The sequence below is a fragment of the Cavia porcellus genome, unplaced genomic scaffold (genome assembly GCF_034190915.1).
Source record: "Cavia porcellus strain 051 isolate PalLab524CR breed Dunkin Hartley unplaced genomic scaffold, mCavPor4.1 scaffold_4, whole genome shotgun sequence".
NCBI lineage: Eukaryota > Metazoa > Chordata > Mammalia > Rodentia > Caviidae > Cavia > Cavia porcellus.
In genome coordinates, this window is record NW_026947487.1 from 14,955,952 (window position 1) to 14,983,929 (window position 27,978).

A 27,978-nucleotide genomic window follows, 5' to 3' on the forward strand; every position below is an offset into this window, starting at 1 on the left:
AAGATGGAATGGCCTTTTGAAGACACAGTTACAATGCCAGCTAGGTGGCAATAGTTTGCAAGGCTGGGGTAAAGTACTTCAACAGGCTGTATATGCTTTGAATCAACATCCATTATATGGTACTGTGTCTCCCATAGCCAGGATTTATGGGTCCAGGAATCAAGGGGTGGAAGTAGGAATGGTGCCACTCACCATCACCCCTAGTGATCCACTAACAAAATTTTTGCTTCCTGTTCCCATGACTTCATGTTCTGCTGGACTAGAAGTTTTGGTTACAGAGGGGGGAAGGCTTATACCTGGAAGCACGACAATGGTACCATTGAACTGGAAGCTAAGATTTCCCCCTGGTCATTTTGGTTTCCTCGTGTCTCTGAGGAAACAAGCTAAAAAGGGAGTCACAGTGTTGTCAGGGGTGATTGACCCAGACTACCAAGGGGAAGTTGGACTACTACTCCACAATGGAGGAAAGGAAGAATATACATGGAGTGCAGGAGATTCCTTAGGGCACCTTTTAGTATTACCATGCCCTGTCATTAAGGTTAATGGAAAATTACAGCAACCTAATCCAGACAAAGTGACAAGTGGTCCAGAACCTTCAGGAATGAAAGTATGGGTCACTCCACCGGGGAAAGAACCGAGACCTGCTGAGGTGCTTGCTGAAGGCCAGAGAAATACAGAATGGGTAGTGGAAGAAGGAAGTTCTAAATACCAGCTACGTCCCTGTATCAGGTATCAGTTACAGAAAAAAGGATTATGATTACTATTTATCCCCAAATATGGTTTCAGTGTAACATAATGTTAGATGTAATGCTGTGTTTTGGGAATTGTTAAACTTGTGTTACAATGTTAAGTTTACAAACTGATAGGAGTAAACAAATCAACCAAAGAAAAGTTACATTGTGTATTTTGGCAGGGGAATTATTGTGTTTCCGTTTATATGAAGGACAGTCATAACATGTTAGGCGCAATTATATGCATGTTTGTGTATCTGGAACTAGTTTAAAGAAATGTGTCTGGGGGGCTGGGGATTTAGCTCAGCGGCATAAGCACCTGCCTTGTAAGCAGGCAGTCGTAAGTTCGATCCCTGGTACCGATAAAAAGGAAAAAGACAAAAAAAAAAAAAAAAAAAAAAGAAAGAAATGTGTCTGGTGCCAAGTTGACAAGGGGTGGATTCTAGTGGTTGATTGATTGTGTCAACTTGAGACAGTTAGAAGCTAAGTAAATGGGTTTAGCAATTCTACACCCAAGGGTGTAGAAGAAGACTCACCCTGGGGGGTTATCACCTCGAGGTATAAAAGGCGAGGAGGAAGGATAAATCCATGCCATTCTTGGGAGAAGCTCCAGTCTTCGCCTTTGGTTTAGGGCTCGCCTGCTGGCTTCCAGCACAGACTCTACGCTTCCCAGCGTAGACTCTTCAGCCTTTCAGAAGGCAGAGCCTTCTGCCTTCTGTCGCAGACCCATCAGCCTGCTGGTGTGGACTTGCACAAAGACACGAGGGTGAACTCCAGATCTTGGATTGAATCCTTTGGCTCCAGTGCATAGACAACCTCTGCACGCTTCCTCATCGGACTCTGTGACTATCATAAGCCAATCTTGTTGTTTCTGCATATCGCGGGTTCTATCTGTTCTCTCTAGTAAAACCCTGACCAATACAGTTTTTTTTTTTTTTTTTTTTTTGGTTGTTGTTGTTGTTGTTAGTTTGTTTTGTTTTTGGTTCAGTGGATTGAACTCACAGTCTCACACTTGCCGGGTAGGTGCTTATGCCGCAGAGCTATATCCCCAGTCCTTGTATAATAATATTATTCAGCAATTCCTCTAAGCTCATTATTTTTAAACATTTCATATACATGCATTGTCCTAGGCAATGCAAATGACATTGATTTCCAGGTAATTGATGATTTTTATTATTAAATATCTGTACAATACTAAATTGTGAATTATATTTTAAAAATAGGATTGTTATATATGGCGAGCAGATTCTTCAACAGGGTTTATGGTGTTATCACTCTTAAAATTTTACAAAGCATATAACTGAATGCTGTGATAAGAATAGATTTTGTATTTCTTGGAAGAACGATTGTGAGAATAACTATGAGGAGTTCATTTTTCAAACTTTCTATTTATAGAGAGTACTGTAGTTCTTTATGCAAAGAAAAAATATAAAGAAAAAACTACTTGAGTTTCTCTCTTAAGCACAGTAGACTGAATTATGTCATTTTTTTTAAGTTGGAGAAAGAAAATGTATATGAATATACTCTATTTTTTTTGTTTTCAAAATGGCCCCTTTTCAGTATTTATTCATTCTGTGTCTTTGTACAGCGGGGGAAGCAGAGAGGAGCTACAGTTGTTTCAGATCAACTGGGTAGTCTGGTTTATCCAGGATTGCAATTAGGATGTCACATCAAGCCGGGGATCCAAACATATACAGCTCCCTCTACAGCCTCTGATTTCTGAGTCCTGATTCACAGTTGCTCAAAATACTGTAGAAGTCAGATTTACTGATCCCATTTAAAACTCGAACATTCATTGATATGAATTGGTTACTACATGATGAATATATATATGTTTTGTCTCTGGATTAATGGCCATAGTACCAGAACAGACATCTGTGTTGTGCAACAATGAAGTAAGTAAGAAGACACCTTGTGAAATCTCATTAAAAATATAAAGAATCAAAATGATAACCTTGGTTACCAACTAGTGTAACCTGTCCAGTGCCTGGTTTAGAATTTACTTTGATGAAACTGATATGAATCTTAACTAGACTGGAATCAACTTTTTCCCATGAATTCCTCAGAAAATGATTTTGTAGGGATTTAACTTAACTTGGAATCATAGTTTTAGAATATAGATCTCAAACCCCAACACATTTTCTTTGCTTTGTAAATAAAAGTTCATTTATTAGCATATATGTAGCCATCAGAGCATAAATAGTCACGCTAGATGTTGACCAAAAATTAACACACTACAATCAGGAATTCAGAACATTTATTGCAAGAGCTGAATAATTGTAAATAACGTAGAACTGGCAAAGCAGTAACAAGGATAATTGTTTAGATATTTATTCTGTCAAATCATCAAACACCCCTCACAAACCGACAAAAATGTACTTCAATAAGCAATGCACCCCTACCCATTATTTTCCATTATACTGTGGAAAAATGTGAACTGCTATTTACAAAGAAATTTCATTTTCAGAAGGAACAAATTAACTATCGGATTAGCAAACCTTTTTTAAATTTTTTTTTGTTTTTTTTTTTAACTTTTAAACTGATGGTGAACCGTGTCATTATAACTTTCACTTCTTTCATTAAAGACATTTTGTTGCATGCTATTTATTTGTTTAAATCATCTGTCATGCCTTAACAAAAACCTCCTAAGAATGTTCAAATTTGGATTTGTTTGCACGTGCAACTGAGATCTTATTAACATTAATTGTCACTCTCTTGGTTTGACCTAAGTGACAAAATGCTGGTACCTGCCAGGCATTGACCAACTATGATAACAAACAGTTAAACAGCAATAATTAGAGATTTATCCCTTTATTTCCCCCAACTACCCTACCTGGAGAATGCTCTGTTACATCATGAAGGCACAACACATTAAATATTTTGTGGCTATGGTCTAATAACACATGTTACAACAAGAGTATTGTATATGGGGATCAACACAAACTCTGTCATTTCAGCGGAGTTGCAGACACACATTTGCCCAGTTGAAGCTATTTTTGAATAGTGGTTTTTCTTCAATATATTCTAATTTTGATATATTAGTTTTGCATGAATGACAAATATAGGATATCATAGCACTTTCAATGGATAATACTTTCCCATTAGTGTCTCACTTAATAGTAGAAATTAAGTGATTTTTGCCTATGTTGAAAAAAAGGATACCAAAAACTAGGCTTTTAATTTCCAAGCATTTGCAAAAGTCTTTTTATGCTTTGTATAAATCTTTCCAGTTTTTCATTCTTTATTGTTTTTACATAATTTCTACATCGTAAGCTATCATATAAAAGAAAATTTTGAACCTTTTCTAAATACAGGTGTTTAAAATGCTTTAAATTTAGTGTGTCCAGACAGATTACTAATGCAGAAACACTTCACCAAAGAAACAACAAAAATAACAACAAAGAAGTAAATTGGAAAAAAAAGGAAAGAAGCAATCATAAACACAGAATTATGCTACAACATTTTTAGGTGAACGCTATAAGTACACAAAAGTAGTTAATAATAACTTGCTTCTATTTACATATATTTTAACACTGATTGACTTACAAGTGTCCACTAATGTTGTTAACAGCACAATAGGTTCAATGTTTATCTTTTATAAGTATTGTTTGAAGTATAATGTCAAGTATAGCGGTCCCAGCATAAATCAATGACAAAAGAGCACAATTTTATAACTGGATATGTTTGTCAGTCACTCTAATCCATGAACTTTCTTACTCTCCAAATGCATATTTTTATTGTTCATAGCAGCAGTCCAGGGTCAAAATAAAATGCAATAATAAAAATAAATTGCACAATGGAGAGATCTCTGGAGAGCTTAATCAATTCTAGTAAACAAGAATCACATGGCTAATAGAACAAATTTCTCTCTTATATTGCAAAACATTGTATCTTCCATGGTACTAACACAAGTGATGGATATCCCTGCTACAAGGGGCATAGTTGTAGAGATCTACTGAATACATAAAGCTCTGACACACACGGTATTAGCATGTCTGTTTAGTTAAAGTTGTCAGGTCCCATACAGCCTTGTCTTAGAGTTGGTGTTCTTTAGGACTTTCCATCGCACTTCCTGCTTGCTTATAGGACTTCAGATTTGCCAGAGGAATGTCTGCAATGTGGCTGCCATTATTAAAATGGCCATCATTGGAGCCATATTGCTTACGGTCATTGAACTGGCTCCTGTTGCTGTCTTCTTTCCAGGCTCTGGTGAGGGTGTGCCCATTCACAAGCTTGTCTTTCTTGACCCATTCTTTCTGGGTTGCAAAGGTTGAGAGAGGAGACTTTGGGTGTTGATATGGCCCCAAACCAGGAGGCATCCAGCAATTATCAGAGTGACCCAAAACCAAGCACTCCTGAGTGCACATTTCTGTAGCTTCTGCTAATCCTCGGGGACCCAGAGGTCCATCTGTGAAGGACAAAAGATAGACCAAGTAAGAAGGAAAGTGGTCAGAATTTTTACTTAATATTATCCCTTTCAAGAAAAAGTACATTGGCAATGACATTTTTTTTCTCCCTGACACACTTTTAAGCAATTCAGAGGTATTATTTCCATCCCTGTAAAATTAGCACAAAAGTGAGCACATTCATTTTTTATGGAGGAAAGACTTACATTTTTTTCTTCCATTTTTGTTTCCAGAAACACAGAAAGATAGACAAAAAGACACATATGGGTAAATGGATATAACAATTTTTATTCAATCTTTCCATGGCATAAAATTATTAATGATTTATGTCCTTAAAATTAACTCTCAGGCAAAAAGTTTAAGTTTATGGAATAATATGAGAAGTCAAAAAATCTATTTGTAATGCTGAAGTATATGTAAATGTCACAGTTGCCCAAAACAAACATACTACTTGAAATACTGCCTCAATAATAACTAGCTGGGCACTGTGTCACAGGCATGTAATCCTAGCATCTGGGAGGCTGAGGCAGGAAAATGGCTCTGAGTTTGAGGCCAGCCTGGGCCACAAAGGGAGTTCAAATTCAGCCTGAATTACGTTGTGAAATCCTGATTCAAAAAGACCAAAAAAAAAAAAAAAAAATTCTAGATGGTTAGATACAATATTATTTTTCTCTGTATAGGTTCTTATTTTTATATAGAAAAGTATATAAAAATATTTTACAATTTTTAAAAATAAAAAAAATTCTAAAGAATATTTTAAATAAAGTATCATCATTAAGTGTCATTTGGGCAGTCTCAGATACAAGTAAATAAAGAAACCACTTTCCCACAAAGACAGCCTTTTTCTTTATAGGCTGAACTAGTTTCTAGGTTTCAAAGTGTATACCTGAGTTATCGGGAGTCTAACATTCAGGGGAAAATACCACCATAAAGTTTTTCTTCTTTTTCTTTTCATGTAGACAACCTAGAGCACACATTTTTGAATTAGGATTCAAACTCAGGACCTGATGCTTGCCAGTACAGCATGCATTTTAACCAGGATTTCAGGAATAAAGTATTGATTTCATGAAAAGAAGAAATCAGTCCTTTACAGAAAAAAAAAAAAAAAAATGACCTGATCGTTAAGGACTTATTTAGGATCATTTTGTTGTATTTTTTCCCTCTGATTACATAGCCAAGTGATAAGTGATAGCTTGGCAATTAAGAATTGATTTTACGAATGAGTTTAAATGGATGAACCAGAATGGCTGAAGCATAAATCATTTTTAAAAGCAGAGAGTCATCAGAAAAACAATGTAGAAGAAAGCATATTGCAAGTTTGCCTAGATCACAAATAAAATAAGTGGAAAATAATTGTGGAAATTTAAATCTTTGCCAAAGCGATGTTAGCAGTTCTCTTTAAATGTCCAGTAACTGCAGACAGTTTATATTCACATTTATTTGTCTAAATGTTATTCTAATATGTGATTCTAATATTTCTCATATGTGAAAAAAAAAAAAAATTCCTGTTGTGATAGACAATGATCGATGGCAAAGACTGGCCAGTGTCTGAATAGACACAGGATGTTAGAAATGCATAGCAAAGGTGCACTATTTCATATATAGTTATTTTAAAGTGATTTTTTTTTACAGCTTTTTTTATAGCTAGTAGCCTGGTCTTGAGAATGACCTAAAAATTCCTTCCCGTCTGACATATATTCCCATAGTCTCAAAAGCAAAGTTTTATTTTGTTTAAACACACATTCATTACTTTAAACTATTTCTCTTACAAATCTCTAATGATACTTCCTTCCTTGGATATTTCATTTAAATTTGCCTATGAGTCTTTCCTGCCCTTTATAATCTGGCTACTAAGTTCAAACTAATTTCTCACTTTTAGGTTTGCTTTGGTATACTTAGTGTCTCTGCGTCCACATTGTTAGCAAAGTTTGTTCAAACCAATCTACACTCAAAGCCATGGGATCACAGGCTTAAAAGGTGCTTTCTGCCTGGCCTGTTTTCTTTTAATTAGTGATGCCCCAAGGGTCAGCTTCTGTCTCTCATACCACAGGGTGGCTTCCATAGCTATGCCTAACTATACTGGTCCAGATAGTGCAAGCAGCTTGAAAATTTTCACACATCTTCCTTTATGGGGAGTAACAAATTTCCTGAGCTTTTTCAATCATTACCTTGATGCCATTTTGTCATTTGAGAGATGTTTAGTATACTTACAAATTTTTGCTTTTTTTTTTTCCCCACAACTATATTGAGTATTCATTGGTGGAGAAGAAGATGGCTTATCAGTCATCTGATTCCCTCTGAATGCAAAGCACTAGTGATGATCTATGAACAATGCTAATTGTTAATTAAAATTTTATGAGGTTGAACATGTTCTGAGAATTATTAAAGATATCCCCCACTTAAAGGCAGACCTTAAGTAATTATAATACAAGATGCTGATTTCACAAGCCTTGTACCAAAAGCTCCTCAACAGCAAAATACTTTGTTCAGCAATACTTTGTGACAGTTAATAAACGAATCATCTAACTTCTGTTAAATATATTCACTCCCTCCTGACGTCAGTGGAGATCAAATTATCACCACTTTCTTGTGCACTATATCCTGGAGCCTATAAAACAACCCTTAATCTTTACTTTCGCTATTTCATTGCTTTTCTTTTCTTATTAATATCTCCAAATGGGGTAAACATTATTAGCTACTCCAGAAATGGCAGTCATTTTGGGGTTTACTGAATACACTAAAGAAAGACTATGTAAGGTTATTTTTAAATTAGTCCTTATCCAATATACACAGCCATCATATTTACTTATATATAAACCAAGGGTCCAGAGTGATTTGTTTGCATCTAAGATGTGGATCTTACGTTGGATGCATTGACACATTTTAACAAATACAGTACAATATTGTTTTTCTCTTAGAACCAAGAGCAAATGTTCTATAAAAGTTGACTGAACATGCAGTATATACTGCCATGTGGCAGGCTCCAGGAATATAGCAGTTAACAAAGCAGATGTCCATGTTATCCTTATGGAGTTGCCGTCTATATGGAGAAACAATTAACTTTAGAGCAGTGAACAGAATGGAAAGAAAAAGGCATCACTGTGACGGAATAGGAGGTAGGTAACTGATTTAGGTAACAGAGGCTTTATTCCAAGTCACATCATGTCTTCCATTTCCTTAAAGTTCTTCTTAAAGTTAACTGACAAGTTAAAACACGGATGGTTAAGTTTTTTAGGAAACTTGTTAATATGCAAAATGAGTGTCTTTCCAATAAAGAATATTAATTGCTTCTTGAGAATTATATGGTGCATAATTCCTTCTTACAAATAAACGTGAAGGATTTTGATAGAAGTTTTGTAGTTCTTAGTTAAATATTTTAAAAAGGCAATTGTGTGAAACTGAGATTCATCCTCAGATACTTCACACAGTGACACTTGTGATGCTTGAACAGGATAGCTAGGAAAAACGATTTTTGTGGTATTTTTAAAGTAAAGAAGGCTCCCACAAATTCACACACAATAAGATTTGGTGGGGGGCAGAAAACCAAGAAACTGAAACTGTTGGACGTGTTGATATATAACTAGCAGGATGGAGTCAGTGAGGTTGTCAGGGCTCTCTTTGCATAGAGTAGTTTGAATAATTTCTCAGGCACGGGGCCTGTGGGTTGTCTCAAATTACCCAGGGTTTTCTCTTATCATATTAAAGTGATGCTTAGTGACTCATTGGAGTGACACCTCTAGACAGGAAGTGGATAGGATATGGACTTTGCTGCTCAAAATAAGGAAAATGACTGTCCTCAGATCAGGACCAAAAAAAAAAAAAAAAATAGATCAAGAAGCATTAAAATGAAAATCAAAAACAACAATGTAAACACAGGTATATACATCAGTTTAGTCTTGTATTTTAAAGTCTGAAATGTCTTAGCAAATATAACTTACTTGATCTTGGTATGTTCTTATTTTTGGAAATGATATTAAACTTAGGGCGCATATATAAATAAATATCCAGTAGCTGAAATATAATGAATAATAGGAATGAAAAAGCTAAACACTTAAGGAGGGAATTTTATCTTTAAGACTAACACTATTTTCTAATCTTCTTCCATAGTCAGTGTTATGATTTGATAGGAAGAAAAACAAAAATTTTAATTCAATAATTTTTAATTCAGTAATGCATTACTATTAAAAGGGAACTTTCTTTCTGCTGGTTACCTACGGCACTCCCTGTCCTATGAATGCTCATATACAGTCCGTTGTGTATTGACTAGTACTATAGACTAGTACTCTTGACCAGTTTGTAATTCATTTTTCTCATTTTTAGAGTCACTGACTGTATCTGGTCCTTTCAAAAAGCACTGTTTAAAACTTGTTGACATTTAATGTGGCCTTTCTAAAATGTGATAGAAAATGATTCATACAAATCAATATTAAAACACTAAAATATAAGGGAAATTTTGCTATTAAGTGTACAATGAATTATAATTATTCTTTGAAGTAAGTTTTTCATTACAATTCTACCTTAGGTGATAAGCAATTTTCATTCATAATTCACTTGACAAGTACTTATTGACCCCCTAACATATCACATGTAAGATATAACACTGTGTTAGAGCTCTAACAGACTTCTTGAGATTTTATGTGTAAAGTGTGGACATGGAGGTTGCATTGTGTATGCAACCGTGTGTGATTAATGAATATTTTTAAAGTTCAAATTTGTTTCTTTTTACGTTCTTCAATCTGAGGCTTGTTATTCTTGTTTTTGGAATGTATCGAGGACACAAGTACCTATAAAATTGCAAAAGTTTGCAGTTTTCATTTGAAAACTGAAACAAAAATAAAAGTACAGTTGAAAAGCTTCTAGAAAGTCATCTGTGTTGATATTTATTGTATATCTCCAAGTATTTCTCCATTTTTGTGCAAATGATTTTCTCTTTTAAAAATCAAAGCAAATCTTTTCCAAAAGTTTAGGAATTAATGGCTGTCAGAAAGCTACCTGTATCACGGATTTTTAAAGACACAGTCTTGGCATGTGAAACAAACCAGGTTAATGAAACTCAATTTAGACTTAGGTGGAAAGATATCTCAGTGGTCCTTGACTCCACTGTATTATACCTGGAAGTCAGATTATTACTTTATTGATTAACTCACTCCTGTTATTAACAAGAAGCTTCTGGTCTGTTTACCAGTTGCTATTCAACCCGATTATTTGATACTCTCTTAACTCCAAAGTTTGGAACTGGTGTAAAAAAATTCTGATACCGTTTATATTCCTAGTTAGATTTCATATTGTCTGGTATTTTGATGTTTTGAGAGAATAAGTTCTCCTTCAAATTTTTAATGTTAGCAAAATAAGTTTAAGTACAGTTCCAAAATAAATTGTAAAACAGATATGCCATTTTATCATTTTTGATCAAATTTACATCACCTGAAGAGTTTGTGTTGTTTTTATGATAGAAAATTTTCCTCTTTGATGGAACACACATCTGGTTGCCATGTTATGATGTCTATTTAAGAACATACCAAGTAATTTTGTTAAAAATATTTATTCCTAATTTCCAATTTTGATACTAATTCCCCAAAAGCTTACAGTAGCACAAGTGTGCAGAATGCAAACACTTGTACATCACCAAACACCATAAAATGAAGGGTTCTTCTGCTAATTTAGATTTGCCAAAGCTAATAATAAAATTTCAAGGAGACACAAATATCACTCATTTGTTTTAGAATCTCTAGGAGACTGATATAACAAAATTTAGCATTCTCACAAGTTCATTTTTACCCTCAATTTGTTTCATTTCCTTTTACTTTTTTGAAACAAAAATGGGAAAGATTATATAACATCATAATGACATCTTATCTTTTTTTGTGAATTAACTTGAATAGCAGGTAAAGGAAGAGGTTTATGTTGCTCTGGAAAAATATTTCAGAAGCAGATTTACTGCACAGACACCTTAATATTCACTATTTAAACGCTATGTTCTGTATTTATTGTGTGCTACTAAAATTTAACTGGCTTAATTTGCTAACAACCTGAACATAATAAAAAATAATTTCAAAAAGGAGACTTTGAAGAAGACACTGGGGGATCACTTAGCACTTCTCTCTCACTTCATTCAAAAACTCCATTCCTACTTCAGAGAACTTTATGTCTAATACTTTCAAATGAATATCACATATCAGTAAGTAGCAGGATTATTATTTTTATTATACAGAAAAAAAACAACAGCAGGATAGGAATTTCATTTTCATTGTAACTGAGATTATTTTATGAAATCATATATGTGGAGTGATGTGGACAGTGTTAATCCAAAGATAAATATAGAAATATGTCTACAAAATTGACACTTCATAATTGAGACTAAAAGCAAGTATAGCTCAAAAAAATTCTACAAAATTGTGTCCATTCTTGACATGTATAAATTTTTCTTGTCTTTGTCTAAACAACAGTGTATCATTTATTAACAAGACTTTTATATCATATTAGTTATTGTAAGTGTCATGATTTGAAAGTGGAATTGCCTTTAAAAGCTCCTGCATTAAAGACACTTAGTCACAAGCCTCTGAACTATTGGCAGTTGATGGATATTTTAGGAGTCTAGGTAGAGTCTACTGGAAAGAAGTTAGGGAAGCGGGTGAAGAGCACAGTGGATTCTGGTCCCTTCTCTCTTTCTTTGCTTCCTGACTGTCATAGGTGAACGTCTTTCTCGGCTGCACATTCCCCCTGGGCTGTACTGTGCTGCCACAGGCATAATCAACATGGCCAAACTATCGTGAACTGAATCCTCTGAAACTGGTAGCCAAAATAAACGTTTCCTCTTTTTAAAATGTTTATCTCAGGTGTTTCTTACTGAAACTGAAAGCTAACAATCCAGTGACTCTATGTATGATTTAAAGTATTTTGGGAGAATGTACATAAGTTACACACAAACACTACTTCATTTTACATAAAGGAACTGAGTACAGATGGATTTTGGTATGAGGGTAAAAGTGATTCTGGAACCATTTCTTTACAGGTACTGAGGGATTGCTATAATTTGGGGAGAAATATTTTCCATTCATTCATTCATTTCCTCCACAATTTTTGAGTCAACTTTCTTCAGGTTCAAAATTGGCTGGAATATCTAAAATCAGAATCAATCCAAAATCTTAAATGACATGAACGCTGCTGCAGGGTTAAGACAGAAAGCAAGTTTAGCTGCAGAATAATGATAATTTAATTTTAATTTTAATAAATAAATTTTATATTTGTTAGCATCTACTTTTTATCTATAAATTCAGAAAAAAAAGAACAGATTTCAGTGGATAACCTCTGTACATTCTTTTATGCTTTAAATGTCACCTTTGTTTTTCATTCTTATAATCTGATAACCAAACTGCTCAAGCTTTCTCTCCAAGTTTTTCTCATTTTACTAATGAGAAGCCTGAGACATGGCAAAAAATATAAACCTATTGTTCTGTCAGTTGATTTTATTACTTGTTTTCCATTAAGATTCTAGAATGTGGAATTACATTTAGAATAACTACACATATTTCCAGCACTAAGTAAATACCTAATGCCTTTATCAGAGTTTTACTTTGTAGCTCATATTTAAGCACAACGTTGAGAATGCATCTAGTCACCTTGAGAAACAAATAAACATGAAATCCCACACCAACAGGATTTAACAAAACCTTTGGTTAACAAGTAAACAAGGATTAAATGTTTAGCATGCTCCTCGTACAATTTTTTTTTTCTTGGTCACAGATGAAAAGTCAACATTTGCAGATGGAGAGAGTCCAAGTACAATAACACATGGCCACCGAGGCAACAGACTCTCTGCCAGCAAGGATGTTGCTATTTGGACAGACTTTACAGCTCACAAAGAATGGAGAGCACTTCCTTATATATCTTTCACCTTCTGCGTTGCATAAATACCAGCAGATCTTTTTTCATCTGTTGATGCTAAGTACCGGAAAAAAAATCCAAAACTCTCTCTGATAATTTCATTTATTTGCCATGCTTTCAGTACTAATATTTTATTTTGCAATTAATTTAATGACAATAGTCTAATGAGATAAACTCTCATTGATTATTTAAGCTAACTTTTAAATTTGGTCCAAATTGCTTACCCTTATTTACATTATAGCAGAGTATATTTTTTTTTTTTTTAGAGTTCACTGTCTCTTTAAACAGTGTTTGATGTCTTGCATTTAAAAAAATTCATTCATACAGTAATATGTCCTGAATTACTCTATTTCTTGCAAATGGAATTATTTCTTAGAAAAGGAAAGATATTTATTTGGCCGAAATACTTTTAAAGAGCAAATCTAAAGTATGAAATAATGAAGTAATTCTTCAGAGTTCAGTTTCCAGATGAAATCCACGCTAAATTGCAGAAAAACAACCTATATCATTTTCTGTTCTCTTAAAAAGGGAACAGTTGCTTGTCTGAATCCAAGCCAGCAGTATTCAGTGTTGGGAAGTAATTTCCCTTTACGCAGTGGCCTCTGCTTCCCACATTCCAAGTATACTTAATTGGAATGGGTTGTGCTGTTCATGTCCAGTGATCTCCGATGACTTTTCTGGAGCACACACTTGTCACTCAGGCCATGTTTGCTACTGCATTCTGGGCCACAGGCTCCACTTTTCAGCCTTCAGAGGAAATAGTCAGAGGTAATTTTTAACCATCAGGCAAATTAAGGAAAATATTTAATTAAATGATCAAAGATTTAATGACACAATAACTTACGTATTTTGAAAATGTCTGATGGATTATTTTAAAACAATAAAATGTCAACTTCAGTCAATGCCATCTTTAGGTATAGAGCTATATGTTTATACATGATATATATTTTTACACATGTTCCTAACTTTGCATTACTTTAAATTAAAATATAGTATATCTTAGTGCTTCCCAAATGTTAATATATGCATGAGTCATTTACAGAATTTATTAAAATGCAGGTTATGAGTCAGTAAGTGTGAGTTGGATTCTGTGTTCCTGTATTTGTCAAAAAATCATCAAATAATGCTGTTGTTAGTGTCCAAGAATGCAGTTTGAGATGCAAGGGCACTGAGGATTTGTATCACTCTCTAAGAGGCTCTTATGCCTCTTTTCCCAGTAGTCTAAAGTTCTCAGAATTAACTAGCCGGCTTTTAAATACGCAGACTGCTTGGCCCTATCAGGAAACCCTGATCCAGTGTGCTTAGGTGGGGCCTCAGGATTTTCAATCTCCAGTGCTGTCACATTTCGTGATTTCTTTACTCCATCACCAATAGCAGCTTCAGCTTCATTTGATGCCACCATGACCTGCTCCAGATCATTAACAGTTGGAATGCTCAGGGCACTTTATTTATATTTTCCCTATATGAGCCCTCAAAATATCACTTTACCTATCATATATATGCTAGTGATTCACCAGTATATCAGTCCAACCCTTAATCTTTCTCCTAGAGGCCATGTCAGTATATGAGTCCATGCTAATCAGTAACATTAAAATTATAATTTATATTTCCAAACCACACAATAGTTACATTTTTCCAGTGTCCGAATCTGTTTCTCAGAATTTATTAATCTTATATATTGCACTCAGCTCCGCTGGTTATTAAATTCAGCAGAGTAGGGGAAGTAGTCATCCTGGACACCTGTCAACCAGAAAACTAGAATGCTTCTCTTGTAGACATTTCCAAAACTAGTAACTATCTTAATATAACATCACAGCAGTACTTAAAATTTTAGGACAATAGAAATTTCATGGGTGTTGTAAGTTATAATCAGTAACTTTTTTATTAAAGAGATTTTGAACAAGCACAATCTGGTTTCTTTTTGAAGTTGAGGGGACCAAAAGGAAAGTAATTTAAAGCAGTTTTTAAGAGCTGAGAGCAGCCTCGGTTAGGCACCAGGGCACAGAGCCCTCAGTATAGCCACAAGAAACTGGATTCTACCAACCAAATGACATAGAAGCAAAAAATTTTTTTCGAAACCTCCAGACCAGAGTCCTACAGCTGACACCTTGAATCACCCTTGAGAGACCATCAGCATGAGAAGCCCATATAGACTCCTGAGTGGATGGGAAGATATTATAAGTTTATGTTACTACAAATTGCCAAATGTGTGGTAATTTGTTCCTAACTAATAGAAAACTTATAAAAATCTTATCTTTCATCCAAATCATACACATCACCATAAGAGTCCTTTAGTCTACCAAAATTCCTCATAAATTCCATAGTCCCAATCACTATCATTTCCTTAGAGGACTCACTTCTCCTACTCTTTCTAAAGCCTAGTCTTCAAACTCTAACAAGAAGCAACATATATGTGTTAGTATCCTATGGAGCTATAATAAATTATCACAAACTTAATGATTAAAACAGAGTATATGTAGCCTCCTACTCAAAGTCTGAAATAAATTTCATTGGGATAAAGTCAAGATCTCCACAAAGATGATTTCTTTTGGAAACTCAGAAGAGAGAATTCATTCCTATTTCTTTTTTCATCTTTTCGAGGTCATCCGTGCTTTACCATGAGGTTTCTTCCTCCATCATCAAAGCATATCTGCTCTCATCATTACATCACCTTCCCCTCCGGGTCTACCTATATTCTTAGAAGAACCCCTTAGGTGACTATATTGGATTAACACTGAGGCTGTTAAAATATTCTTTGTTCACTCATTCTCTATTTCCTTACCATCTTTTGTCTTTCTTCATAGCCCTCATCACCATTTACTAATAGTCTATCTCTCACATCAGAATGTGAGTACCACTAAGTTGGTGACTTTGATTTTTCATAACTATATCCTCAAAATTTGTCATGATGGCCTGGTCCACTGTAGATAATTACTAGGTATTGTTGAAAGAAAAATAAATAGATTAAGTTTGTACTGTGTCCCAAATCAGTGAGTTGACTTAAAATCATACTATAAACATTATGTAAGAAATATTTTCTCTCAAGAAAATAGTTATCAATAGTGATACACATATAAATGTTGCTAAAAATTCACAGTGAAGTTTCATGCATATTTGGAATGTCTTAAGGATATTCATAAAGACAAAATATCAACATTCAAAAACATTAATACTCCCCTTCTTATTCTGGTGTCAAAGCAGCTAGGATTAGTTCAAAACAAAACATATTTAAACAGCTTCCTGTATTCCACCAAACCACTGAATCATGACAAACAGTTGCTAACTCCTCCTACAAAATTTACATTTACAGGGTATATAACAAAACAATGCTTTAAATCCCCAAATTGCCACAATAGTTACTACCAATTATTCTGAAGCACAGTTCTAGTAACTGTGTAGAATGTAGCACTTTGCATAAGTGTGTTTAAGTAAGTTGGTAGATATTTAAAAGCATTAAATTGATTAACAAAGTATTGAAAACGTAAAAGCGGTTTAGAGATTTTGCAAATGGGAAGGGGACCAAGAGCTGGGAGGAATTGGGGAATCAAATTACTTAAGATGTGTTATGTATATGAACCTCAACAAATGTAATCATATATACAGCAAACGTGTACTGATAAAAAAATTTAAAATATATTCTTTATGACTATATTATCTTATACCAATAAAACATGTGATTGTTTTTCAAAGGGAATGGTGATTTTTAAAGTGGCTAATATGCCATATTATTGAATGCTTATATAATATCATTGTGAAATTCAGTGTTTAAACTCAGATTTATATAAAGGAAAGCTATTTTAATGGTGAAAAAATACAATGTTTTACTTGAAAGATTCTCCCAGCTGTGTTAAAATATGATTATTCTATTATTGAAAATTACCTGTATAAAAGAGTATTATAAGAATTATCTTACCCTCTCAGGGTGATGCTTAGGATTACCTATTACAATCTAAAGTGCATATTTATCTCTTAACACACCTTGCAAATCCAGAAAAATTACTTCATTAATATGGGTTTCTGAAAGATAAGTTTCTTTTTAAAAATAATAAATGCTCCACGAACATTTTATAATGTTGTATAAACTTGGTTGAGATTTTCTCCAATATTTTCTGGTCTGCTTATTGCCAATCATGACCTGTTATCTTTTGATGAAATAAGTTAAACTATTTTAGTAGGCTTACTTTTTCATTAGTAGTTCGACTATTAGTCCCATATACTCACTAGATATAATGTTGTCACATATTCACATAACAATTATTGTCACTCTTATTGTATATTTTATAAAATAAGACATAATTACCTATCATTTTACTGAGATGAAACAATTTGTGCAATGTTAGTGTGTGATAATCAAAAATTTAAAAAATCATGGGGCTGGGGATTTAGCTCAGCGGCATAAACACCTGCCTTGCAAGCAGGCGGTCGTGAGTTCGATCCCCGGTACCGATAAAAACGAAAAAGACAAAAAAAAAAAAACGTAAAAAATTTAAAAAATCTCAGGTTAAGAAGAAATTGGTTGATATATATATATATATATATATATATATATATATATAATGAAAATTCATAGTAATTTCTATACCTAGGAGGAAAGTTTTTAAAAAAGAAAAATTTGACACGGTTTTTCTAAGGAACTTTATGTTTCTGCTGTGTTACTTCAATAAGTTTTTCTGAAGATATATGGGTAATGAGACTTACTTCCTATCTAGGTCTGTTCCTCCTTATTAATTTATTTTTATTCTTTTCTAAACTTATTAAAATGACCTCGCTGTTGAACAGACTTGTCTGTTCTGATAGGCTTTCCTATATTATGCTGTTAATTATTAAGAGTCTAAGTGTTCCTCATTGGAGGAGTATCTATACTTCAGTGAGACACTTTTAGAGCCTCTGCAACACAAACACATGGAAGGCAGATGAGTGTGACTTTGAGTCAGAGGAAACTTTGAGGCATCCTCAAATTACTATGTGAAAGCATGGTTGCCAATTGTCTGGCCTGGCGTAGGCAACTTTCAGTGTTCAAACATGTAAAAGACAACACTCAAGGTGATTAACTGAAGGTGTTAGTGTAAGGACTGCATGTCATGTGGGCCCCTGAAAACATTAGTGAAGAAAGAAAGGAGGTTAAAATGTCGGCATTTATCACAACCCTTGGCCCTGGCAGTTCAGGATGAGAACCACCTGGAACCTTGAAAAAAAGTAAACTGTCTGTGCAGGAAATCATTGAGTACTAAAGCAGGGCAATTTGTAATAACAAGACAAGAATGTCTGCTATCCAATCTCCTTCCATCTCCCCTACCCTTGCCTGCCTTTAGTAATCACTTTTCTGTAGTGGTAGGAACTCCGAACATAAAGCACAAAAACAATAAGAATATGAAAATGGTAATTGTACTTTTGGATCAGGATGACATGTCACAATTTCTCGTTTTTCCATAAATTTAGAAAAATAATTTTAAAAGACAAGAACAGATGTGGTAAACATGTAATACCGCCTAACATTTAGTCCAATTATTAGGATAATATATTGGAATTCCATTCATTTAAAAATCCAGGGCAATCTTGTGAGTTGCAAAAAAGTGTGATAGTGAGAAAGAATACCCTATAATCTTTTAAAATATTTTAGAAAACATTTTTGAAGTACTGTGCTTGTATACTTAACACTTCATGTAGAATATTACAAAACAAGTTAAGTAGATTCAGATTCATGGGAGTAAAATTGATAAGTAAATTTGGAGTCACAGTTTCTGTATGTTTCACTTCATGCAGTAAAATATGATGAAAGCAATTGATTCTACTTTTGAGTTATTAGTTTATCCCTGTGCCTCAGTCTACCACATCAATAAAATCCTAAGACTGCTAGACTTTGCCAAATAGTATCCATACTGTTTAGGATGTCAGTTCATTTCTCTCTAATAAAAGTGAACTACACTGTGAACCTTTATTTTTAATCTAGATTACAGTCAAAGGTTCTGAGATCTTTGACCTTTCGACAAGATTTATAAAGCTAAGTTGTCTTGAACAACTGGTAAGGTTTTGATTCAAAATCAATTGCTAAGAATATTTTTTATGTGGCTGAAATACTCTAAAACATTCTCCCCTTCAGCATGGAATATAAGTACAGCTCCAGCAGATAGAATATTTCATATATCTTATAGATAGATGACATCTATCTATCTTATGGCTATCTTTTAAAACTATTATTTTAATTCATACAGATATATAATATTAATTATATTCCTCAAACTTTACATTATTTAAATATGATATGATTGATCATATTCAAATGTGAGGTTATTGGATTGAAATGATGATTTGAGATTACCAAATATTAATTGATTGTTTTCCATTTAAGCAATGCTACTGAATCAAGTATTGTTTTCCCTTTCAGTGTGTTTACCATAAATGAAAAGCCTGCTCTTGATATAGTAATTACTACTCTACCCACTAAAACTCATCCAGTTCTCTAAAGTTACTAAGCTACCTACATGTTAAGCAGAGTGTAAGATGCACACCAGGCATTGCTATACATTTTTGCCTAACTGCACTTCAGATATTAACTATAAATGTATGGAAAGATTACAGTCTGCTCTCTAAAATTCAATACACAGAGTTGAAAGAACACCTTTGTGTTCTTTACGAATAAAGCAATACAGCAAAGAAATACCTCTAAACTGGGTGATAGTTTGGCATTAGATTACACTATATGTGATAGGATAAAGATGAATGATTCTTTTATATATATATATATATATATATATATATATATATATATATATAATATATATATATAAATTCCATTTAAGGCTGGGGATTTAGCTCAGTGAAATATGCGCCTGCCTGGCAGGTGCAAGGTCAGGACTTCAATCCCTGGTACCAAAAAATAAAGTAAAATAAAAATTCCATTTTTAATTTTTAAAATAAACTGAAATTGACAAGGGAGTTTCTTTTTTTCTAATATAAAGATCAAATTTCTATAGATATAATCCAAATAAATAAATAAATAAGTAGGAGGAAAGGGGAGTGTAAAATGGACACTTTTGTATTTATATGAAGTACATTGGCTAATGGCCTTCATTACTTTCTTAGCAGCCAGTCCTGTTGGAAAGGGTATGGTTTGGCTGACCGTCTAATTTGAACCCCTGAGGTGTTTAGGCAAAATATGATTTTAAAACTTATTTTCATTTGTTTGTTTATTTAAAATGCTAACCATAGGTGACCAGTTTATTTACAAATATGAAAAACATTTGTTTAATAAAACCAACAAAACAAAACTCTACTTTCTATAGTGGCTCATACTAAAAATGATGAATCTGTATTTTCTGTAGCATTATGAGATTTGTTTTTTGGTTTCTTTTTTTTTTTTTTTTTTTTTTTTTTTTTAGTACTGGGAATCGAACTCATGACTTCATGCTTGACAGGCAAGTGCTGTACCGCTGAGCTACATCCCTGGCTCACCCTTATGAAATCTGAAATTGCTTTTTCATGCTTCTTTTTTCTAGGACACTTAAGTTTTCTCACAGTAAGTGTAACTCATGTAAGTTCTTTTCTTCCTCACATCCATTCTCTATGTGTTCTCTTGCTCAGCACTCCTGACTCTGCTGTAAATTGCTGGTGCCAGTTAACAAAGACTATTCTAGGCCTGTGTGGCTCTGCTGCACCAACTTTATTACATTTACAGCATGACTGAGTCTGAAAACATGATCTAAATTACCTACACGGGCCCACATTTGGGAACACATGAAGTGTGAGGATTACTATTATTATTCAGAATTGATATCACACTAGTTTTGCTGTTTTCCTGAAGGACATACTGGCTATTCTTGTTTTGTTTCTCACTGTTTAATTTCTTTCTTTAATTTTGTGAGAAAACATTTTGGGGGTGAAAATATTCAAGTTCCTAACAAATGTACAAAATGAACTAGACAAAAGTGAAGCCTCCCACTTTCTCTGATCATTGCAGTGACAGTTATGAATTGACCTATGTTCATCTTGGTTGGGACAATCAATATTGATTGTGAAGATGGCCACAGCTCGGCTCGTCATACATAGTGCTAAAGTGCTCAAGCACATTAATCAAGCCTCTGACACAGTGAAGTTCAAATCGAATGACAGCACTAACAGAGCTTCAGGGACTTTCCAGCAGACTGGATTTGAGGTAAGCTGGCACTCTCTCCTGTTTATGATTTACCACCTTGCACTGACACATCTTTTCTCAAGCCATCTGCTTCTTTTATATCATTAGAGAACAAGGCACAGGCCTCAGTTCTTGTTTATTGAGCAGCAGACTTGTTGATGACTGCAGATAGAATCCTTATTAATTCAAGAATTTGTATTTTCAGATAAGAATATTGCTTTATATGTATTGGAAGTCATATACTCCAGGAAAAGTGTTTAATTGGATCCAATGATTTCACAATTTGCTCTCATGAATATTTTAGATTCACTGGTATATGCATATGTAGTCTAAGCCTTGTGTTTTTTTTTTTTTTTTAACTACATGGTTAAAAAAAAAAAAAAAAAAAAAAAAAAAAAAAACTGACCAAAATCCTTATATATTTCACATCCAGACAGACTGCAAAATCCTATTTGCTAGTAAAATTCTCTGATTTCCTTTTTTCCAATTCTTCCTATCACACATAACCGGAAAATTCCTCCACAATGAATTGACGTACAATATGAATTTCCATTTTTAAAAGAAAAAATACAGTTTTAACAGAACTATTAAGATAAGCAGAAAAGAGAATTACTGCATTTCCAAGCGTTAACATATTCAGTGCTTTCCTCTCTTGACAAGAATAGCAGTGCAGATGTTAATTATGATATACTGAATGACTCATCAAGACACCTAAAATCCGAGGTCTTTGTGCCTGCTGGTCTTCCCCTGGGTTTTATAACTAGTTTCTGTAGATGAATAAGGAAATTGATCTCTAACAACCATTTAGCGTATCTTTACACTTCCTAGATATACTTCCAGAACAATTGGCTTACCATCAAAAATCATCTTTAGGAAAAGAACTATTTTAGTGTTATGTTTAAAAGGAAATTTCCAGTTACATTTAAACTGAATACTTCCACTTTCACTTGATGATTCAATTATGATTCAATTATGAAGAAACAGTCCCAGAGAGTGATTCATTTCTAAACAACAACAAGGAATTGAAATATATGTGTGTACCCCCTCATAGCACAAGGAGTAAGATGAAAAGAAAAAATCATTTTTTTTCACTAACAAAGCAGAACTACCTGCTTGAAACAGAGAACTGTTTGATTTCCTCCTAAGGAATTGAAGAAATTTATTACATAGCCTTCTTTCTTATAATTTGAAGTGTTGTTTCCAAAGCATATATTTTATGGGCAGTGTGGAGGATTTCAGATAAACTGATTTTTATTTTGTATTCTTACTGGTTTTGTTTTCCTTTGAACTTACTGTTTTAGGCCTATGGTTGCATCACATCTTGAAGGAGTTTTAGAGTGTGTGCTTCAAGCAAAATTCAGGTAAACTCAAAACTACCTTTAAGCTCACTCACGCATGTCAGGATGCTCACCTTTTAAGAAGTCCGAGGGACCCAGGGAAGATGCACTTATACCGTTTATGGCACTTTACTCAGGGACATTGCTCAGTGTTCCTAAGAAGAGCTGCAGAGTCACGTGCAGCATTTTACCTGCTTCCTTTCTTCTGTTGCACAACCTTGCTCTAAAAAATGTAGTTGAAGTTTTAGCACTTAAGTGCATGTGTATCCCCATGACACAGCCTCCTTCCATAAAATAGTTACACTGTTGCTACTCTCTGTCTTAGCTTTGCTTTCAGCTCTTTTGATTGTTTCTAAAGAAGAACTATTAGAGTACTATAAAGGGGCTGGGGATTTAGCTCAGCAGCATAAGCGCCTGCCTTGCAAGTAGGCAGTCGTGAGTTCGATCACCGGTACCGATAAAAAGGAAAAAGACAAAAAAAAAAAAAAAAAAAAAAAAGAGTACTATAAAATAAGATGACAAACTCTGACGACCTTGGGAAACCTGTAAGGTTTGGCTATTCTGTTGCACCTGGGAGAATATCATTGTGACCTTGCCAGACACAATTCTAATCTGCTATCCTGACCTTCTGTCTCCTTCACAAGATAGGAAAATAGATAAATCAGTGAATATTGTAGATAAAACTAGATATGCTGGAAGTATCCAAGTGACATTAGAAAGCACTTCCCTTCACCTCATCCTGTTCCACATTCATGGAGACAAAGTGACTTGGCAAAGATCACACAACTGTTTAGGGCTAGGTCAGGATTTAGAGTTTCTAATCCCAAACAAAATTGCATCTCTATTGATGACAGAAAACATTAAGTTTAGATTAATAATGGGAGTTAAAATAAACACTACCAGTATAAAGTAGAAGCGTAAGTGGCAAAGCCTCACAGGCCTGTGCAAGCTACTGATCATTCTGTGTAATAAATATCCTGGCAAAGAGAAAACAGCAGCCAGGGGAAGATGACTCAGAAAAACTGACTGCAAAGCAAGGACTGCAGAAAGTTACATTTCCTAAGCAAACAGAATAATCAAAACAACTTTGCAAACAAAGACATATGCTATCTGTAACCCAATATTATTCAGATTACATTATATTATATTAATCTTCCTCTAGTGACTGGAAGACAGAGAGTTGCCATGAAACAACTCTATTTCTCCTTAGAAGTTTTCATATGCTAAAGGTGAGTATATCTGAACACATACACAGAGAGAGAGCATTAATGATTCTCATTCTTATTCTGTTACATCGATATCTCTATATTGACTTATAAATATCATTCCCTCTCATAACTCATAGGCATATCACTTACTAATAGGAAGGAAAGAAAAAACTTTCACTTAAAATCTACAGAACTGCTCACATACTAGACAATAGAACATGGAGAGTCTCTGTAATACAGATTTGATGTCTGTTTTTACAGTGTTTTCTAGCTGCTTTTGGTTATATACCTAGAAAAGGAAGTGGCCATTTCACTCCAGCATTGGAAGTTGTAGACTTTGGTGAGGCAAGATGAGAAGGATCAATTTCATTTGTAGGTTTGTAAACTGTTTGCACCGAGGTCCACGGGTCATAGTTAAAATGCAGTTATGATGTCTCTGAGACTTATGGTGAATTGTCTTTAGCCCTTGAGATGGAAAAAAAGTTTCCAAGAAGCAAAAGTTATTTTAGGGGCAGAGACAATATTTGTGTTGAGTTAAACAATGTCAGTCTAGTCCACAATTAGCACTGACAAGGTTAAATGTCTGATTTACTTATTTTGAATAAGAAGGGCTTCAGAGATAAGAGGATGCCTTCATTTCCATTATTCCAGAATTTGTTTCTAAAAATGGGACTTGGAACGATGATTGTGTGTATAAATCATACACGGTATGTCTTTCTGTAGACTCACTGTTGCTTGTACATTTTTAAGCCAGCAATACATCTATGAGAGGTCATTCAGATTTTATTCACATACATTAAATCAAATGATTCTAGTTGCTATTAATAAAAACAAGTACTTTTAAATGATATTGAGGAAAAGTTACAGGATTAAATTAATGTATGATCTTGTGTCTCTGGAGTCTGACTGGATTAGAATGAAATAGCTTTGAACAGGGTTTCATTACACTGCAGTGCAACTAAACTGGCACACAGTGCCCACCTCCTGGGCAGATACGGGGTAGGAACAGTGGCTTATTATTATTATTTTTTACCTCAAATACATCTCAGCTACAATATTCTTCTCATTACTCTATCAAACCTCTGTCTAGTTTTTGGTTATTTCTGCTGCAGAAAACTCTGATAGACTTGTTTTTGCTAGCTATTGCTTCTCACTTTTTCAGCTAGGGCTGCTCTAAATACCATGACAACAAAATTATACTCCTCCCTTACCAGTCTGATTACACCTTCATGTGGTTTAAACTTGAGCATGGATGGATAAAATTTGAACTACTAAGTACCAGTGCTTCCTCATATACAAGTATGTAGTTCCACAATTTTTCTGTTGATATGGGTTTCCCAATTTTCTCACTTTACTCATCATTAATCCTTTGATACACCAGCTACATCTTCTCCATTATGTTACAAAGGCACTCACTGATAAAAGAGTGTTTTCATAAATGCATGATGCAGTATAATTCATAATAATTATACTACTATGGATGAAATTAGTTGCAAAATAATTCTAAAATCAGTTTAAAAACTTTAGACATGAAAAATGAATGTACTGAATTTAAGCAAATATAAACTATTACAATTATAAAACAAATACCCGGCATGATAACACGTCTATAATTCCAGTGCTGGGAAGGCTGAGGCAGGAGGGTTGTGAGTTTAAGGTCAGCCTGGGTAAGGTAGTGAGTTCAAAATCCACCATGACTACATAGTAAGACTCTGGCTTAAAAAAAAAATTATAAACAAAATTTCTCACCTTCTCAAGCTCAACTCAATGCCTCGGTTTCACAGCTGTGTCATTTCTCACCTGAACAAGCATTGCACCTTTAAAATGGACCCCCTGTTTTCAGTACCATAAGGGTGAGGGGCAAAGAGAACAATTGCGACGTGCAATGTGCATGTACCAACCCCTCACCGTGACTGTAATCATTATTCACTGCAAACATACACTAGTAAAAAAACTGAAAAAATAAGACCATAAATTATTTCAAGGGAAAAGCCGTGGTTTTTTTTTTTTTTTACATTTTTTTTCCTGCCCCAAACAGGCAGAATTATTTCCTTCATCCAATCATCTTTTGAAAAATATTTTTGAATGCTTTTCTGTATGAAAAAAATCTTAGAAATATTTATAAAACTGCGATAACCATGCAAAGTGAAGTTCTGACAACGCAATACATGTTAAGTTTGCTTTACATGCTAATGAAAAACCTTCCACAGCAACCCACACACCAGCGTGAAATGCTCTGAGCTTTTTGAACTAACAATGCTTGCGGTACCTGGGCTAACGTCAACCTCTAATTCCACACCTTGAAGCTGCAGACTTACATAGCTGATGGAGAGGGGAGTGACAGACTATACGTCTGTCTCTGTAATAGTTGTCACTTATTTTGACTTGTAGGAGTTGACTTCCACAAATGGGAAACAATTTGGGATTGAATTCTGAGACACCTAAGATATATTTTGTTTGAAATGAGTCTTTTAAACTCTTTTTTCTTTTAAACCACATTAGTTCCTTTTTATAAAATTAACCCAGGAGTAATAAAAGATCGATCTATGTACCTAGGTAAAATTTTGCCTTGTAAGAGAGAGCGTGGGTAAAGGCCTGGGGACGCAATTCTGAGCACCCATTATCAAGCGTCTGTGGCATCAGAGGCAGGGGACATCGGACCTTACCTCACTGCTCCTGGCTTTCCCTCCTTTATCTCTAAAGTTGCATAAAAGGTAACACCAGATTCATCAGAAGCTATCTTGAGTATCAGAAACCAACTACACAAACGTATTCAATGAAAACAGTGTATTAGCCCTATAAAAATAAAATGAATGATATATACCAATGTATCTCAATTATAAAAAGAAAATGAATGAAAAGGAAAAAAAAGGGCCAAACGTGGTAGTGTCTGCCTGTAGTCCCAGCATTTGGGAGGCAGAGGCAGGAGGAATGCTGTGAGTTTGAGACCTGCCTCAGCTACAAAGTTCAAGGCCAGCCTGAACTGCACTGTTGAAACTCTGTCTCAAAGAGACAAAAAGCAAAATCAAAACAAAATAGAAAGCTGTGAAACCAGGAATGACCTTAATTTTGTTTATTCTTCTGTGTACCTTTAATCTTGATAAAAATGTTTGTATTTTTCTACCATCCTTGGAGTTGATTTGATATCATCTGATGGCTAATTAATTGCCTTTACTTATTAAATATCAATGTTAAAAATAAAATATCACTGACCCTTTAAACATTCCATTAAGTATCAAAAATGAATATAGGATTTTTAAATTAGTTTTTGAATAAAATTCATCAATCAGTTTTTAATGTTCTTAGGTTCAGTGTCATCAAAGGAAGGAATGTTTTATCCCTGCAAAATAATTTTTGAGGTATTGAACCAAATTCTTTACCATATTATTATCATTTATTACTTTCATTCTGTTTTTTTCTTTGTAAATTATCAAAGCCACACAGAGAGTATTTTCCAGCCACAAATAACAGAGTTTCTGGTCTGTGATTCAAAGGCCTCCTATGATTTAAACTCATGAGTACCTTCTCAATATTTGAAGAAATATATCATGAAAACAAGTAATGCCTTAGCAACATATTATTATCATGTGAGGTGGGGGGGGGTAATACATCGTTTTTCAGTGGTTTTATTTTCCATATAAAAAAACAGAATCTTTACAATGTGATATTATGATCTATCATCACTGTGTATCAGAACCCTCCCAGTTGTTCTCATGTCTACAGAGCACTCAGCCTGCATGAGTATTGACATCTGTGTGTCTTAGGGCAGTGGAGTGGTTCACACTCTTCCCAACTGATCCAGTTAGCTGAGATGGGCTTTCTGCCTGGAGTGAGGACGGGCCCTGAGTGTGACAAGTGTGACTGACAGCAGCTGCACGGGTAAGCACTTTAGTGTTTCAGAATGATTTCTATAGTCGAGATGTGGTTTCTTTCCCCTCAGACAATGATCTTGAACTGACTTTCAAAGAAATATCATAGCAGATTTTCTCAAACTATCTCTAAAAATTGAACATTTATTTTTTTCAACCAGAACATAACTTTAAAAAATATTTCTTAAGCCCTATTTTGGTCTTTGCACTACAAAAGATCAGTTAATATTTTAAATTTCAGTTTCAAGTAACCAGTGCAAGATGTCCTTTTAAAAATGGTTTGTTCAGTAAGAAATTTTTCATGATTCTTACTATGCTATTTTCTCATTTACAAAAAAAAAAAAAAATAAGCTTAAGCACAATTCTTTTCAGAAAGTCCATATACTCACTTTATCTTGAACTTAGGGATTTG

At 34.2% G+C, this 27,978-nt stretch overlaps 1 protein-coding gene and 1 long non-coding RNA gene across 7 annotated transcripts in view; one reads left to right on the forward strand and one right to left on the reverse strand.

Annotated features, from left to right (window-relative positions):
- Positions 1 to 2,971: 2,971 nt before the first annotated feature.
- Pcdh9 (protocadherin 9) overlaps positions 2,972 to 27,978 on the reverse strand; it is an 873,584-nt gene continuing 848,577 nt past the window's right edge. For 4 of the 6 annotated variants that reach the window (XM_063246818.1, XM_063246817.1, XM_063246819.1 and 1 more), the window contains one exon: positions 2,972 to 5,139. In XM_063246818.1, coding sequence (XP_063102888.1) covers positions 4,766 to 5,139 — 374 coding nt within the window. In that variant the 3' untranslated portion in view covers positions 2,972 to 4,765. The remainder of the gene's footprint in view (positions 5,140 to 27,978) is intronic. The other 2 variants (XM_063246824.1, XM_063246822.1) reach the window with 2 other exon arrangements.
- Positions 21,119 to 27,627, forward strand: LOC134475567 (uncharacterized). The gene is made up of 3 exons (XR_010046735.1): positions 21,119 to 21,173; positions 22,454 to 22,513; positions 27,462 to 27,627. It is a non-coding gene; the product is annotated as an uncharacterized LOC134475567 (long non-coding RNA).